The sequence below is a fragment of the Myotis daubentonii genome, chromosome 19 (assembly GCF_963259705.1).
Source record: "Myotis daubentonii chromosome 19, mMyoDau2.1, whole genome shotgun sequence".
Lineage (NCBI taxonomy): Eukaryota > Metazoa > Chordata > Mammalia > Chiroptera > Vespertilionidae > Myotis > Myotis daubentonii.
In genome coordinates, this window is record NC_081858.1 from 26,692,087 (window position 1) to 26,710,353 (window position 18,267).

The window sequence follows — 18,267 nt, forward strand, 5'->3', positions numbered from 1 at the left end:
CTTCCTCAGGGTCCTCAGACAAGCCACTAAAGCCCCCCTTGCCTTCAATTGCTCACTTAGAAGATGGGCATAAAAGCACCTGCCCCACAGGATTGTTGGAAGTAGGATTATATAGACAAAATGCTTACCACTCTGTGTCATATATATAGTGTGCTCAATAAATGAGACCCCCATTATATCTACCACGTTTCTGTCTCTGGGAATCCTTTTGTGTGCACAGTGCTCGTAGCAGCACAATGTGAGGACTTTCTGTTTAGCCTTGCAGGCAGAGCAAGTTGAGGAGGTAGTATAGGAAGCAGTTTCAAAATCAGGCTGCAACTGTAAGAACTTGCTACTTCCTAATAAATGTGCCCATTCCTAAGTGCATAGTTATAAGCCAATTATAAGCACATCGCGTTTTAGAACAGAGCTTCCCTCCCCGTTTTTGCTGACCTTCCTTCACAGAGGCTGTCCGTCGCCTTGTTCTTTTTCTCCCCTTCTGATCTTCTTCCAGGATCTTATCATCAAAGCCAGTCAGCTCAATGGTTTCAGACTGACTTGTGGGTCCAGCTGAGAACCATTCTGGTTCTTCTTCTGTGTAGGAATCGTTTCTTCTACGCTCACCAAAGACACGCTTACTATCCCCAAACTCCCTCTGGAAAAGTACATAATGCAGATAAAAAAGAAAATTCTAGTTAAGGCATTTCTACCTCAATCAAGGCCTTGGTGAATTAAGTAATACTCAATAGTGCAATGAAGATACTATGTTGTAGACTTGAAGCCCCTCTTCGCCCCCATCCAGCTCTCTCTATTCCTCCCTATCTGGCTTAAGAATGGGCCGTGTTCGTCCAGGATCTCAAAATAACCAGTACAAATGAGGTGGCTACTGAGTCCCTAAGTACACAGGTGCCAAGTAACCTAGAAGACAAACCCTGAAACGCTTGTCCTTGTAGTCCCTCTCTCGGTCTCTTTCTCTCAAGTCCCGCAGGTCCTTATCGCTAAGCCGGTGGTCCTTCTCGAAGTTCCTGGCAGAGATTATCCTCCCACTGCCAATTCTTCGTCCTCCAATCAGGCGAAGTCCATCACCGTCTTTCTCCAATGGACTTCCTGAGCGCCGGGAGCTAACAGCGGCCGTGACGTGGCAACCCCCTCCGAAGCTTCGCCTCTGCGGGCTGAGAACAACATCTAAGTCATCTTCTTTCAGGCGCTCTCGTGGGTCTGGAAAGATGCCAGAAACAGAAAGGTAAGCAAGCCAGCAAGGGCATTTTCCTCCTCCATGGTATACCCATGACGTGGTGGTGGGGTTCCTGGAGAAGAGTCCCACTAAAACAGTTACCGAGTAACATGTACATTACATATTTACGTAAGACAGCCTTTGCTTTTTTATCTTTAGTAGCAATCAATGTATTTAATCATAAGTGATTTTCCCAGATTAGTTTCCATAATCCCTTTTGATCATGTCCTTATCTATGTAACCATTAGCAAATGTTTAGTCAACTTATGTTGTGTGTTAGCATTAAAAATATTACTTAAAAAGTTAGCGTCTCTTCAACAAATAGTATTGAACAGTTGGATATCCATACACAAACAAGTGAACTTGAATCCACACTTGGTCTCATATACAAAAATTAATTCAAAATGGATAATAGATCTAAATGTAAAACCTTATCAGTGGTTCTCAACCTGTGGGTCGCGAACAATGAAAATACATCCTGCATATCAGATATTTACATTACGATTCATAACAGTAGCAAAATTACAGTTATGAAATAGCAACGAAAATAATTTTATGGTTGGGGGTCACCACAACATAAGGAACTGTATTAAAGGGTCGTGGCATTAGGAAGGTTGAGAACCACTAAAACTTCTGGAAGAAAGGACAGGAGAAAATCTTTGTGACATTGGGTTAAACAAAGTTTTCTTAGGCATGACACCAAGAGCATAATCCCTTTAAAAAAACGATAAAGGGGGCTTGATCAAAATTTAAAACCTCTACTCTTTGACAGATACAATAATTCCTTTCTTAAGTTCTCTTAAGGCAGTTGATAGGTTCCTTAACTTTAAGTGAAACAATGTATAACAAAACCAATTTTACCAGAGGCTAATTGATATAAACAGGAGTTAAATTCCCATGGCATTTCCTCAATGTTAAAATGAAACGACACTGAACAAATGATGTTCTTTGAGAACCTGGCATAGTACTCAAAGAATGGAAAAACAAGCCACAGACTGGAAGAAAACATTTCAAACCATATAGCTCATAAAAGGCCTGTACCCAGTGCATATGAAAACTCTCAAAAAAACTCCAAATGGCTTGAAGAGACACTTCACCAAAGATGATATATGGTTGGCAAATAGCAATATGAGAAGATATTCAACATCATTAGCCACTAGGGAAGTGTAAATTCAACCGTATACGATGCCACTACACATCCATTAGAATGGCTACACTCAAAAAGAATGACTGGCGCTCTCCCTCCTGAGAGCACGCCAGGCCTTTCCCTTCCCCCTCTTCTTCCGCCAGGTCCATCACCTCTGACTTTCTCCTGAGCTCCAAGGGCCCTTCTTCTTTCTGCCTCTCTAACTTGTTTCCTGACCTTATGCAGCCCAGCGGGCTCACTTCTCCCTCTGTAACTTTCTAAATAAACTTTCTCTTATAATTTGAAGAAAAAAGAAATAAAGACTGACCATTCCAAGTGCTGACAAGGATGTGGAGCAAATGGAATTCTCATCCAGTGCTGTAAAATGGCATAACCACTTTTAAAAACAGCCTGGCAGTTTCTCAAAATGTTAACCACATCTACCATATGACCCAGCCATACTACTTTAAGCTATTTACCCAAGAGACAAGAAAGCATAGGTTTCCATTGAGACTTGTACATGAATGTTCATAGTTTTAATAGTTAATAACTGGAAACAATCCGAATATCCACCAATAGATAAATGAATGGTGGCGAACTCATACAATGAAATACTATTAGAAAATAAAAAGGAATTACTTATAGAAAATAAAAACAACATGAATGAATCTTAAAACAACTATCCTGAGTGGAAGAAGCTACCCAAATAGTGCACGCTGTCTATAAAATTCTAGGAAAAGTAAACTAGAGTGACAGAAAGCAGATCAGTGCTTGTCTGGGGGGAATTGTACAGAAGAGACTCAGAAGAGTATTAGGAAACTTTTGGGGGTGATGGAAATGCTTATTACTTTGATTGTGGTAATGTTTCACAGGTGTATACACATGTTAAAACATCAAATGGTATGCTTTATGTGCAGTCTATTATATGTCTACTAGAGGCCTGGTGCACAAATTCGTGCACAGGTGGGGCTGACTGGGGCCAGGCTGGCTGGGGGGAGGGGATGCGGGAGGTTGGCCGGCTACCCCCCCCCCCCCCATCGGAGTGGAGGGGGCTGATTGGGGCTGCATTTTGCATCAAAGCAACCAGTCATTCCGGTGTTCCAGTCACTTGGCTTTTATATAGATAGATTATATCTCAATAAAGGTGTAAGAAAAGTAAACATGTTAACACACACTCAAAAATTCTTCCTAGAAAAACCAGAAAACTAAAGATAAGTCCAAGTGAGAAAAATCTTTTAATCCTCTCATCAAAATCAGTTCCTAAAACATTTTGTTGTGTACTTTTCCAGAACTTTAATGCAGTGTCTCAGTTTTTTCCAACACAAGGCATAATATGGGTAGCTTTATATAACTTGGTAAACACATCTCCAACACGTTTTTAACAGCTAACCAATGCAATATTCACACATACTCAACCCATTTCTACTATGGACATTTAGGTTGCTTCTAAGTTTTCATCATTTGAATAAAGTCTGTGGCACATCTTTAATGATTCTGTTAGAATAAATTCTTTGAGGGGCATTACTGCACTGACTGCACTAGTAGATTCTTTGTAGAAGGACCTTATAGCTCCAACTAAAGTCATCCCTATTTTCTTTGCTCAGTTCCAAATTTGTTCTATGATGGGTCTTCTCTTATCAAAAGGAGTTCCTCTTGCAACAAGTTTCTTGACTAGTTTTAATATTGCCAGGTCTCCATTTCACTCTTCAGTATCTTTTCTAGTTCAAAGGGGTAAAGGTATGGAAGATCAAACTTTACTCCAGTCTCAAACCTTATCTAAACCCTATATTCATACCATACTCCATTATGAATTAAGAACTGCCAGAACTGACTTATACCTGAGTACTAGTCTCTCATATGAGACTAAGCATAACCAGATTTCCAGCATAGCTTTACGCTCCCTACCACACCTAACTCAGTTATCTACGTCAATGAATGACATGAGTACTTTTCATTCAAAAGCACGTAGCCTAATGTGTCTACTTGCCACTGCTGCTACACAGGAAGGCTATGATTTTACTCAACTGGAAATCAGTTTCCTGATAATGACGCTTTCCCTCCTTGCACAAAGCTCTCACAGCTAAGAATGAAGCCAGCAGCAAAGAGCATTGTCTCCAAACTGCTGCCCCCGCTTCCAAGTGACTGTGCTCACCTACTATCCTGCGCACCAGGGAAGGCCGGTCTGCATCCAACTCTTTTTTCACACTTTCCACTGGGGAGCTCCTCCCGGAAGCTGGGTACAGAGAGGCGTGCCACTTCTCAGGGTCCCAGACACCGTCACTGTAAGTCAAAGGGCATCAACAGTTAGCATTTACACATGTCTCATTTACGAATTTCCTCAAGTAATAAGTTGTGGAAATCCCTTTCCAATATAAAATGTCATGGTTACCATAAAAATGGTTATCTATTTTAAGATGAAAACAAGAGCAACTATTAATTCAGTAATACTTTGTTGTTCACGTAACACCTGAACTAGCTTGAAAACTAGTCATCTGTGCATAAATGAAACATTCAGATCACATACCTTGGGGTGCAGTAACTATGCCTGTTTTACACAAAAAATATGGCTCCATAAATATTACTACTCAGTTTACAGAAGATTAGTACAAGGAGGAAAAACCTCTTAATCCTCTCACTAGAAGTAGCTCCTAGAATGCTTGGTGGGTATTTTCTCAGACTTTCTATGCAAAGTCTCAGTTTTCCCCATAAGCTCTTTCTAGTAAGAGCCTAAAACGTGTGGTTTGGGTTTTACTTTGTCCGCCCTCTGATGATGGAATGACAGGTGGTACAGTGTGCATAGCAGCTTTGGAGCCCAATGATCTGGGACTAATTCTGGCTCTGCCATCACCACCAGGGACACCTTAGACAAGTGACTGAGCTATGCCTTTCGATCTTCTGCAGAAAGGACTTTCCCAAGCCCAGATCAGACCAGCTGCACTACACACTAGCTCTGCTCTCTGCACTTGTCCTTCACAGCCTGTACTGGTGGCATGATAACCTCTTAGGGGTATTTGATTGTGCCCTTCCACAGACCAATGTTCCACGAAGGAAGTACTTGACAGCACCTGACACAGTGTTTGCCGCATGGCAGGCACCAATGGAACATTTCTTGAATAAGTGAGTCAACCTCTCTGTCTCAAAGTCCTCATCATAAAGGGGACATGACCTGTCTTTTCGTGCGGTTTTGAGGATTGCTTAAAGTTTAGGAACCAAACAAATTTCAATTGTCAAGAGAAGAGAAACAACAGAATGAGAACTTTTTCCTCTTATTTTTATTAGCATTACTAGGCATAATGTCTCCACTTCAGAATAGAAGTGAATGTGTATGCCCACAATAACTTTATTTTATGTCAAGAAGAAACAGCTGTAATAAGAAAATTCAATTTGAGGCATAAAAAAGCTTTACAGCTTTAATGAAAAACAACAACAGATTATCTGAGACTTATTAAAAAGTCCTAACCATGTGGAATAGCAATTATTCAAGTATCCCCTTCATCAGGGTAAAGCAGATGAGGAGTCCCGATTTAGCAACCTTCTAAACAGTCCATATACAAAAATAAAATGAATATGCACTATTCAACCAAGATGGATGCTTTGTACGTTAAAAATGTAGACCAGCCCTAGCCAGTTTGGCTCAGTGGATAGAGCGTGGCCTGTAGACTAAAGGGTCTCAGGTTCGATTTCGGCCAAGGGCACATGCCCAGGTTGCGGGCTCAATCCCCCCAGTGGGAGGCGTGCAGGAGGCAGCCAATCAGTGATTCTCTCTCATCACTGATGTTTCTCTCTCTCCCTTCCTCTCTGAAATCAATAAAAAATATATATTAAAAAAAAGTATAGACCAGTATGAACCATCTACGTTGACACTGAAGAAATGACCTTAAAAGTGCAATGTAGAAGTTACTGTAAGAGCTTTTCAGAACATTGTTAGCTATATATAGTCTCTTTTTTTTCTTTCTTTTTTTTTTATATAGTCTTGTCAAACCAAAGCCTCTATCTCTTAGGAAAGTGCCAAGATTCGAAGGGGCTTATTTGAATGACTCTTTAAAAAAAAAAAATATATATATATATACATTTTATTGATTTTTTACAGAGAGGAAGGGAGAGGGATAGAGAGTTAGAAACATCGATGATAGAGAAACATCGATCAGCTTCCTCCTGCACACTCCCTACTGGGGATGTGCCCACAACTAAGGTACATGCCCTTGACCGGAATCGAATCTGGGACCCTTGAGTCCACAGGCTGATGCTCTATCCACTGAGCCAAACTGGTCAGGGCTGAATGACTCTTGTTTGACAGAGCTGGGGGGGAGGGCACAGATGAAAAGGCTCAGAGTCCTCCTGATCAGCCTACCTGGGGCAGACCTTGAAGAAGGCCCCTCAAAGCACAGTGCAAAAGCCACTAAAAGAGAGGAAATACCCTGATGAGGACTCCGGTGTTCAAGTCAAGTCTTAATTCTGCTTTCTGACCATGTGCCTTTGACCAAGTTATTTTCTAGTTTTAGTTTCATCACCAATTAGTTAAAAGGGAACTGGTTTAGCTGTCCTTAGAGTCCCTTGCAGCTCAAATCTTTGAATTAATGTTCAAAACTAATTAATAATGAAAATAATGAAGTCAATGTAATGAAATGCTAGTCATGTTCATAGTTTATCTGTAATATGTTGTGTTGAAGATCAATGTCAAAACCCCTATCTCCCCACTCATAATTCTATCAAGAAGCTCCAAAACAGTACAGTTCTAAATGTACCAAGTTTGATGTAACAAGCTGACCAGAAGCAGCCCCCCCCCCCCCCCATACCTGTCGTATTTTTCAGAGAGGCATGAAGGCCTTTGTTTGGAATGAGGGCGTTCTTTTATATCCAAGAGCTCCTCCTACAAAGAGAAATCAAATGGTGATTTTGAATACTATTTCACGCACTTTTGCTTATCTTTGTTTTCAGTAATTGAGTGTTTACCTTAAGCATTTTAAACAGTTCCTATTTATTTATACCTGACTTATTCCTGAAAGGACTGGAGTCAGTTTAAGGTTCTTACAAGAAGTTCAAGCAAAACTGGCAAATAACCTAACAGTGATCAGTTTCTTGCTAAGACACATTCTCTCACAAATCACTGTCCAATAATATATTCCACACACTGAATGCTCCTCACGGCATGGAAGCATCAGGCTTACCTGAAACCTCCTGCTCTTAAATGCACCAGGTGCCAATTTATAAGGAGACGGATTTTTAAAATGGACTTCAAATTCATAAACTTTTGTGTTTCAAATTACTATTAAGAAAGCAAAAAGACAACCCCCAAAATAGGGGGGGGGATTACAAATCATATATGGTAATCTCCCTTTACCCCCAGTTACACTTTCTGAGGTCTGGAATTAGATAGTAGTGAAGGCTGCACAGCTTTGTGAATTCACTAAAAACCACTGAGTGGTGTACCTTAAAAGGGATGAATTTTATATTTCTGAATTATATCTCAATAAAAATATTTTTAAGTAAACACAAGTGAGAGATTCAGTTACCAGAGGATAATGTTTTGTTTAATTTCTCTTCTTACAGATTTATTAATCAATGACTGATAAATGCCAACTATTCTCAGGTATAAGAATCACTCAGGTTGGTAAAAATGTTTTGACTTCCCCTCCCATATTATTCTAGTTTTCTTTGTTGACTTTATATGCTTGGCATTTTCCAGGTGTGAACAAATACTCAAGTGACTGACTATACAAAGCCCATAGGAGCAAAAGATAGAGCAATGAGCCAGCTGCACACCGGCATTAACTATGCTAGCAGTACCATTTGTGACAGGGTACACCTCTACTGGAATGTCGATAGAGGATGAAGAACCACTTTCTTCAATAATAGGCTGAGAAGTGGGAAAACAAAACCATTCTTGGACCGTAAAAGCTGATGGGAATAACTTAAACATCAAGGTAAACTTATACTTATGGTTCTTGAGAGCAGAGCTTCTTAAACCAATTTCAGGGCCTCAAGGAATCATATACAAAATTGTGCGTTTCAGCAGTGAGTGTTTATACCTTCAAACAATTGCCAGTAAATCCTAAAGAAGTTAAGAAGTAGCACTTTAAACCAATGACGTTTCTCAAAATGTGACCCGGATCCACCTGCGCATTTAGGGAAACAGGAGAATGCTCCTCTTCGTGGGCTGAGAGAGTGGAATCTGGTAGCAAAGTCTCAACTGCATAAGACATAGGTATCCCAGCCTGAGAGGATCCCCCACTTAAGTGGGGAAGAGTCAACACAAAGTTTGCTTTTTCGTAACTGTCCACTGAACATTTCCTGGGTGCCAGGCTAGTCTAGCACAGGCAGATGACTCTCTTTCCTGGCCTCACAGCTCTCCAGTTTCTCAAGAGGACTTGCTATCTCATCTAGAGCCCTTAACAACAATTATTCCTGGAAAGGAACCACTTTGGGATATTTTAAAAGAAAGCCTTCAAATTTAGCTAAAGGAAAAATACTTGGAAAAGTGCCCACTATGGTTTTCTGCACAATTGAAACATTAAAACTGTATAATGATTTTTCCTTTTTTCTTTTTTTGTTAATCCTCACCTGAGGACATTTTTTCCACTGCTTTTTATTTTTATTTTATTATTATTTTAAAAATATATTTTATTGATTTTTTTACAGAGAGGAAGGGAGAGGGATAGAGAATTAGAAACATCGATGAGAAACATCGATCAGCTGCCTCCTGCACACCTCCTACTGGTGATGTGCCCGCAACCAAGGTACATGCCCTTGACCGGAATCGTACCTGGGACCCTTGAGTCCGAAGGCCGATGCTCTATCCACTGAGCCAAACCGGTTAGGGCTCCATTGCTTTTTAGAGAGAATGGGAGGGAGTGAAGGGGGAGAGACACACACACACACATTGACTGGTTGACTCTTGGGAGCACCCTGATCGAGGGTGGGGGACAGGGAGTGAACCCATAGCCCAGGTATCGAACCCATGACCAGGTATCGAACCCATGACCAGGAATCGAACCCATGACTCTTGAGTGCACAGTCTGACGCTTTAAGCCACACCAACCAGGGCTCCTGTCTTCCTTACTATTTATTTATTTTAGAGAGAGGGGGGATAGGAGAGGAAAAGAGAGTGAGACAGACAGATAGTCAGACACATTATCAATTTGCTGTTTCACCCACTTATGCATTCATTGGTTGATTCTTGTATGTGTCCTGACCAGGGATTGAATCTGCAATCTTGGTGGTATCAGGACAACATTGTAACCAACTGAGCTACCCGGCCAGGGCTATCATGATTTTCAGACCATAATTCTGCTTTCTCCAATATAAACAGGCACCCCTATTTTTACATTAGCTTAAGAGTTTGCAACTAACCGTGCCACTGAAATGACACCTGTTAAAGATTACTATTCAATTCAGTTTTTGAGAGAAACCTATAGCCATACTTTGAGTAGCTAGACTTTAGTATTCCTTGAACAACCCCGACGTTATCAAATGAGACCTTTGTACAAGAAAAACCAACCATCTGACTACTGATTTCAACTTAGGGTTTAAATCACAGTTACTGTTTTCTTCTCAGAAGCTTGCTGACTTCAAGTCTTGCAACTGATTTTCTCCAAGAAGGCTAGGAGGTTACTCAAACCAGTCCACTTGGGTTGTTTTATTAATGATTTTAAAGCAAAGACATAAACATGGCTGCACCACTGTCACCAATTGCCCACCAGCCACAAATGAGGGGGCCTCTTTTAAAGATCCCTTACAGACACTGATGGCTAAAATGGTGCCAGTTCTCAACAAGTCAAGGCAATGAAGATCATACATGAAATTAAGCTCAGATAATCCAACACCTACTTTTTAGATTTCACATACATGAACACTGATCAGTATCAAGATGAATGTTCTGTATAAGTACCGCGCGCTAACCGATTGCGCCCCTGGAGCTCCAAGATGAATGTTCTGTGTCCTCTGTTTTTATTTCCTGTCCCCTGGCAGGAGGCAGCATTTAATGAGTTGGTGGGAAGATAAAGAGCAAAGGAGTAACAGCACTAAGTATGTACACTCTATGGTCTAAGATCAGTCTGTTCACTTGAAGAAAAAACACATGGACCTGAATAACGGGACAGTCCAAAGCATTTCTATTTTGTATTTCAAGCAGAAGATGATATCACTAATAGAATAGCCAGTGCTGCACCTCAAGAACTGGTAAATAAGGGCCTCTGATGAAGGTAAGAAAAAGCTGAATGGCTCCCAAAGTTTCTTCACTAATACACATCACTATCTCCTCTGTTTCCTAAACCAGTGGTTCTCAAACTAGAATCAGAGTCAGAATTCCCTGAAAGACTTGTTAAATGCTGATGACTAGGCCTTATCCCTAGACTTTGATTCAATACCTTTGGGATGGGACTTGAGACTTTATATTTCTAACAAGTTACCAGATAATGCTAAATGCTAGTTCAAAGACCACACGGTGAGAACCACCGTCTAAACCAGCGGTTGCCAACCTTTCGGACCTCACAGACCACCAGTTGGTGACCGATGGTCTAAAACACTTTTAATCCATGACTCTGAGGTGAGACTCACACTACAACCTCCAAAAGTCTCTCAACATAATCCAATCAACTTATAAATGCACATTTAAATACTACGGAAACACAGCTTTTGATCTCAGTAACCTGACCTGGCAAAATGGACCTCCATTGGTTTATAAATTAAGGGCTCAAACCCCTCAGGACAACAGGTGCATTTGAAAAATCCACTTATAACCATCCCCATTAATCATCACTGAGACTTAAGGGTAGGTCTGAAAGTACCCAGTGAGAGTCTAAATTGAGTTCCCGAGATGTTCACGGAAGCACAATGGACACCAACTGAACCAGGAGGAGTAACAATGCATCTGAGTTGCCTGACAACATCAACACCACGTATTGGGTTGTTCAAGGAATACTAAAGTATGGTCAGTGGACCAGCAGTTTTTAACTTGGGAGCTGGTTAAGAAACTGAATTTTCAAGCCCATCTCTGACCTAACATTCAGAATCACACTTTACAAGGTGATCCCCGGACACAAGGAAACTCTGGTATGTTACCCTTAAAAGCACTTAGCCAAACATCTGGACCCCTTACCTTCATGGGAAAAAAAGCCCTCAAATTCTGAACAGACTATTGTTATCCCATAAAAACAACTGAATGCTAAACTACGAAGGGTCAAAGGTTAAGAAGCCTCTTATCTGGCCAATGTGTTTTATATTTTTTTGACCTTGTAGTAAAATTCCCACATTTACAAAAGTTTTCACAAAATATATCACTTATGGTCCTGACTGGTTTGGCTCAGTGGATAGAGCGTCGGCCTGCAGACTGAAGGGTCCCAGGTTTGATTCCAGTCAAGGGCATGTACCTTGGTTGCGGGCACATCCCCAGTAGGAGGGTGTGCAGGAGGCAGCTGATTGATGTTTCTCTCTCATCGATGTTTCTAACTCTCTATTCCTCTCCCTTCCTCTCTGTAAAAAATCAATAAAAATATATTTAAAAAAAAAATATATATATATATCACTTACGAAAATCACTGAGGACAGTTTCCTTCTACTGCTTCTAAACTTTCTAGTGCATGAACTTGAAGTGGCAGAAGTATTACTAAATGCTTTACTTATTCCAATTGTTTGATCTCTGTATGTTGATAAAGAATAGGCGAGCTCAAATACTATTCCAGTTGTGGAACTAATAGACCATTTATTATGGTACTCAGAACTCAGGATTGCTTTAAGCTTTCTTCAAAAGAAGAAAGGCTTAGTTTGCCTCAAGTCTCACATAAAATTACTAGTGTTGAGTAACATATATAAGAAAGCACTACCCTAACTTTGCCTAAACATAATCCTGAAAGTGCCATTAACTAAATCCTCTTGAATGGAATGGGAAGTAAGCCTATTTTCAACTAAATTTGGTAGAGAAGACTATTAAATCTAAGCCCCACTGTCACTCACTTAAAAAATGCTTTTCTTAACCATTTTAGGTACAGAGTTTTGAGGTTGGACTATAAAAAATGGGCCATAATGAGCTTTTTATTCTTTACTGTAGACATACATACACTCTATCCCAAGAGAAACCAATAATAACTTTCTAAAAATGACTTAACCATCAAGATGGATAAACATTAAGATGAAATACACATGCCAGCCTCAGGTCAGCCTGTGGACGTGTCAGTATTCTACCAGTAGACTACCAGTCAGAACTTCATTCAAAAAGTTCTGGCAGAGTTGAAATCACAGAAGCTTATAAAAGTTTCCCTTCATTTAATAAGCTTTTCTCCATTCACAATTCACCTGTCAACATTTTAGGTAATGAATTTAAGTTGTGAACACTACTCAACAAGCACCCTCAGGTTTGAGGAGAACTACATTGGGGAAGACCAAACCTGGATGAAGTAAAATGCTATCTATCAACTCTCACTGTTACGCCAACACGGACTGCAGTAAGACAGCAATTAACCAAGAACTCTTTTGCACTTGAACACACTTATCGGTATCATAGCAAGCCAGGGACAATACCACCTCCAAGACCTGACTGGGTCCATAGTAAGAAAGTATAGATATGGACCCGACTAGGACATAATCCTTTCTGTCACCAGTCCCAAGCACATTATATATACTCCAGCCCACTACATTGCACACAGCTCACTCAGTCCTGTCAGCCTCTTCAGAAACATTCAGTAACTGACAAGATCCTGTGGGAAACAATAGCTTCAATAAAAATACCACACCCCCTCCCACCCCTGGCAAAAGCAGATCTCTAGATGAGCAGTTTAAAATCACGAGTTTTCAGCTAGGGGAAATATAATTGAAGTCTTACTTCTGTGAGTCCATATTCAATTTGTGACAGGAACTAAAAAACAATTGAAAATCTGGTGATTCTAGCCAAGCACCTAGAATGCACCCAAGAGCATTCCTTTGGGGTGTTCGCCTCTTAAGAAAACATCAAAACACAGGACACTGCTTTTGGGAGGCATCTCAGAGATGCAGTTCTTTCTCTATAGCATCTAAGTCAACAACATACCAGCTCTTACAGAATGTGTGTGCCAACGTATACTGGTCCACAAATTCATATGGGATCCGAGCCAATACTCCTCTCACCTGAAAGCTACCGAGAAGCAAATTCTACTTTAAACTCTGGGGATTCACTCTCTCAGAAAAAAAGTTCAAAGCGATGCGTTACGAACTCTAGTTAACATTTAGTCCATAGAGTGAATGGAATGTCACTACCACTTTCGATAATACCCATGAAATACCTACACAATGTTACCAACCTCCCCGCCTTTACGAAGAAACACTATTTCATGAGTAACAGAGCCTACTTTAGTATAGCGATGGGGGGCTCTGAAGGCCAGTTGCTTCTTCAAGTCAAGGAAAGCATCTCCGTTTTCTATGTCACCCGCACTTCTCCTATCCATGGCTCCTCCCGGGTCTACGATTCTTTGCACCTGGAAGATAAAGGAGCACAAAACTGTCTCTGAGAACAGCACATTTGCAGAAGTCTTGACTGTTTCAGAAACTGAAACTTTTCCCTCTTACAGTGACTACCATTAAGACACAAACCTTCACCCAACAACTGTGCTCTAAACCAGAGCCCCGTCGGAAATGGCACCCCTGGTACTGGGTTCTCTCTTCTAGTAAATAAACATCAAAAGGGCGAGGAGAACAGCAGGGGCAGGCGCCCAGGTCAGGGGACAGCCTTTCAGCTGCTTTACTCCAAAAAGGAACCAAGATCAGCGGCTGCCACCCATGGAGACCGGTCGCGGCGCCGCGGGGAAGTTTCCCGGACTGGGGGCAGGTAGGGCAGTGGTTGGGGCCCGAGAGACGGGAAGTCGGGCTGTCGTCAAGTGCCTGTCACTTGCCAATGGACGGCGCCAGCTGCCCCTCGTTACCCGGCCAGGGACCGGGGACGGAGCCCGAGCGCCCCTCGCCGCGCCAGCCGCACCTGTGGCCATGCCAGGCGAGCGCCGGCCGCGGCTCCGAAACTCGGCTTCCCCCGGCCGCGACCCCAACCCCCGGCCTCTCGCGCAGGCCCTGGCCAGCGGCCTCCTTCGGAGGAAGGGCGGGGGCTGTACTCACGAGAGGAGGCGGGCCGGAGGGAACGGGGAGACCGAACCCCCTGGCCCGGGCGCTCCGAGCTGGAGCCGGCGCAGGCCCGCCGCCGTCCGGCCCGGCGGCTCGGGCCCCACCAGCCCGTCCGCGGGCCGCCCCGCGGGCCCCGAGTCCCCGCCCGCCCCCCGCGCGCGCCCCGGCGTTCGCGCTAACGCACGCGACCCCGGGAGCAGCGCGCCCGCGCCCCTTCTCTGCGGGCCCCGGGGCGCGGCGCCCGGACCCCCCGCCGCCCGGCTCTTACTCGGTGCCTCCGCCGCCCGGAGGCCCTTCCCCTCGGCCGCGGCTCCCCGCTCCGCCGCCCGCGCGGGTCCCAGGGCTGCTCCGCGCGGCCTCCGCTCTCACCCCCCCACCCGTCCGGGCTGTCTCTCCTCAGCCGCCGTAACCGCGGCCCAGCCCTCCGCCCTCCTCCCCGGCCCCCTCCCTCTTAACAACTCCCTCCACGCACCCGGGCGCCGGCGCCGCCTCCGCCGCCGCGAGCCCGGATGTGAGGTGGCCGCGGCGGTGCCGGGCCGAAAAGGGGGCCGTCGGGGCGCGCTGCCCGGGCGCCGGCGCCCGCGAGCGCTCGGAGGCGAGGAGGTGGAGACGGGGGCTGGGGGTGGCGGCGGGGGCGAGGAGGCCGGGCCGGAGGGGACATGAGTCCTCCCGAGTGCGCGCAGGCGGCCGTCGTGGGCAGCCCTCGGGACAACGCCGGGTTCCCACGCGCGCTTCGGGGCGGGGAGGAGCGGGACGGGCGGCGCTGGGAGCCCGCGACCCCCGCGGGGCTGCGCTCCTGGGGAGGCCGTGGCCGCGGGGCCGGGGCCCGCCGCCTGGGCCGCTGCGTTGGCACTGTCGTCGCCCGCGGAGAACCGGGGGGCTTAGGCGGCGGGCGAGCCTGGGGGTTCTGAGCCTGCGGGGTGTGGGCTCGAACCCCAGCTCTTCCCAGTGCTGTGAGCTGGGGCAGAGCTGCCCGCCCTGAGTTCCGCTCTTTTTAAAATGGTTTCTCTCTGTAGATTTCCGAGGAATAAACGACGTTCCTGGCGGTGGTGTTGCTAGGCGAGCGCGCCGCGCTTGCTGTTGATGGAGCTGAAGGCGGCTGACAGGTTCTTGGAAGGGTGTTTCCCGCCCATCAGCCGCCGTCTGCCGGGAAGGGGAAGCGCGAGTGTGGGTGCAAATGGACGCCCAGCGCCGAGGCCCGAGTGCGGACACTCAGAAGGGGACACAGAAAAGCAAATAGGACCTCCCTCCCGTGTGAAAAGGCCGGACGGGTCCCCTGTGAGCCTGCTCGGCAGGATTATCGCAGCTCCGGCGGCCGCCCAGGGTTTGTGTGGAATGACACATGGGTGTGGATGGTGTGTTTTTTTAAGGGACCTGCTTTCTTTGAGCTTAATTTTCCTGTGAAACCCAGGGACTGGACACTGATCACCAAGTTTTCTTCTTATGAGTCTTGGCAACAGAGAAAATTGGGACGTAAACGTTTTTCTTTTCCTCTGTAATACGAAATAACAATGTGTTTCTCACAAACTCTATTTTCTCTGCAAGAGGCAGAGGGGAGCGTTTGCAAATGGGCCGAATTTGCCTCCCAGCCCTACCACACCCTACAGGCGGCGGCGAATTAGGCCAGTTATTCATTCTTAGCCTGGGTTTTCTCATCTGTAAAGTTGGGATGATGGTAACTCACTCACACCGCTGTTGTCGAGATTAAATAGGAGAAGGTGGGCAAAAGGCCTCATACAAATTCCATAAAGCTGCTGTGTGTGTTTGTGGGTTTTTTAAGCCTATACAGAGAAACATTATGGTCGTTTTAATTATTTTAAAAACCAAGCTGTGTCCTGGCGGGTGTTGTACATTGGTTGGAGCGTTGATAGTGAACCAAGGGTCTCAGGTTCCATTCTGGTCAAGGGGTCAAGGGCAGGTACCTGGGTTGCAGGTTAGATCCCCACCCCTTTTGGGGTGCATGAGCCAGGCAACCAATCAATGTGTCTCGCATAGATGTTTTTCTCTCTTCCCCTCCTCCCTCCCTCTCGCTCTCTTGGGTCAATGCTCAACCACCGAGAGACACTGGCCGAGTAGTATCTACTTTTTAAGCTTGTAGTGGGAATTAGACATACTAAAAACACTGTTCCGGTTCTCGATTGCTGTGTAACAAACGACCCCAAATCTCAGTGGCTTCACTCCACATTTATTTTGCACTCCAATCTGCAATTTGGGTGGTTTTATCTGGGACAGCTGGTCTCTGCTCCATTGAGAATCAGCTGTGGTGGTGGGAGGCTGGGGGCTAGGATCACCTACCTAGTGGCTCACATGTTTGATGGTTGACAGTGGCTGTCAGCTGGGGCCATCGGAATTGGCCGAAACACTGACACATGGCCTTTCTCTGTGGCAAGATGGTGGCTGGATTCTGAGTCAGACAGTTGCTGAATTTTCTTTTCGAACCTAGCCTCAAGATCACTCAGTGCCTGTTGTGCCACTTTCTGTTCTTTAGCTAGGAGTCACCAGGACTGGCCCATGCTCAAGGGGAGGGGACCGAGACTCCACCTTTATATGGGAGGAGTGTTGGAAGAAAGTGTGAGCGTATTTTAAAATGACCACAAGTCACACGTGTAATCTCAAGGCAATTTACTGTGGTGATATTGGCTTGGCCTGGAGCTAATTTCCTAGGCTCTTGGGCTTATCCTAGTTAGGACGTACTCTTCCACTAGGCTCTTGAATGTCTTGTGGAACCTTGGTCTCACCTTACCTCTCTATGAGTCTCAATTTGTGCTTGTGAAAGAAGACAATTATTACCTAGAAATAAAGGTAGTAATTTACTAACGGGGGGCATCTGTAAACTACGTTTACCTGTGCTTGCAAAAACTTGTCTCATTGTAGCATTTTATAAAAAATAAATGTGTTTATTGAAAATGTATATACACACAGAAAAGTATACAAATTCTAAGGGCTCATCTCAATAAATTTCACAAGGCAAACTCACTCATGCAACCACAACCTGGATCAAGGAAAAAAAATATTTTTTCAAGAAGCTCTGCTCATGCCGAAACTGGTTTGGCTCAGTGGATAGAGCGTCGGCCTGCGGACTGAGGGGTCCCAGGTTCGATTCCGGTCAAGGGCATGTACCTGGGTTGTGGGCATATCCCCAGTAGGAGATGTGCAGGAGGCAGCTGATCGATGTTTCTCTCTCATCGATGTTTCTGACTCTCTATCTCTCTCCCTTCCTCTCTGTAAAAAATCAATAAAATATATATATATATATAAATAAATAAATAAAGAAGCTCTGCTCAGCCCTAGCTGGTTTGGCTCAGTGGATAGAGTGTCAGCCTGCGGACTGAAGGGTCCTGAGTTCAATTCCGATCAAGGGCACATGCCTGGGTTGCTGCCTGGATCCCCAGTGGGGGTGTGCAAGAGGCAGCCGATGGGTGATTCTTTCTCCTCATTGATGTTTGTCTCTCCCTTCCTCTCTGATATCAATAAAAATATATTTTAAAAAATTAACATGTAGAAAATAGGGCAAAAATGCAAATTATCTAATATTCTAATCCTGAGACACCCAACAATTTTTTCCCTCATGTTTTTAACGTAAAACCTTTCAAGCATTTAAATGTATGATACTAGCTAGCTTTTGCTCTTTCCACCAGATATCTCATGTGCTTTCAAGCGATATTGTACAAAGCACAGGAGGAAAGCACGTAAAAATGTCCCTTACCCCTTACCCACTCCGATTTTTAAAAGATGATCAAGAGTGGACCCCCAATTTAAAATTTTGACAACTAGCGCTTGTTAGCTTCTGAATCCCCTTAAAATGTAGTTATCAGCCCGGGATAATTTTAATTAGGGGCTTGCAGAA

The 18,267-nt window shown here is 44.4% G+C and overlaps 1 protein-coding gene across 7 annotated transcripts in view; it reads right to left on the reverse strand.

The window, feature by feature from the left end:
- EIF4ENIF1 (eukaryotic translation initiation factor 4E nuclear import factor 1) overlaps positions 1-14,833 on the reverse strand; it is a 33,640-nt gene extending 18,807 nt beyond the window's left edge. For 3 of the 7 annotated variants that reach the window (XM_059676581.1, XM_059676575.1, XM_059676580.1), the window contains exons 1-6: positions 14,198-14,216; positions 13,658-13,783; positions 7,136-7,209; positions 4,492-4,619; positions 911-1,197; positions 433-634 (exon numbers count right to left, since the gene is read on the reverse strand). In XM_059676581.1, the coding sequence (XP_059532564.1) occupies positions 433-634; positions 911-1,197; positions 4,492-4,619; positions 7,136-7,209; positions 13,658-13,753 (787 nt within the window). In that variant the 5' untranslated portion in view covers positions 13,754-13,783; positions 14,198-14,216. Of the gene's footprint in view, positions 1-432; positions 635-910; positions 1,198-4,491; positions 4,620-7,135; positions 7,210-13,657; positions 13,784-13,898; positions 13,918-14,197; positions 14,217-14,280; positions 14,392-14,414; positions 14,547-14,688 lie in introns of those variants that run through there. The other 4 variants (XM_059676576.1, XM_059676577.1, XM_059676578.1 and 1 more) reach the window with 4 other exon arrangements.
- Positions 14,834-18,267: the final 3,434 nt, after the last annotated feature.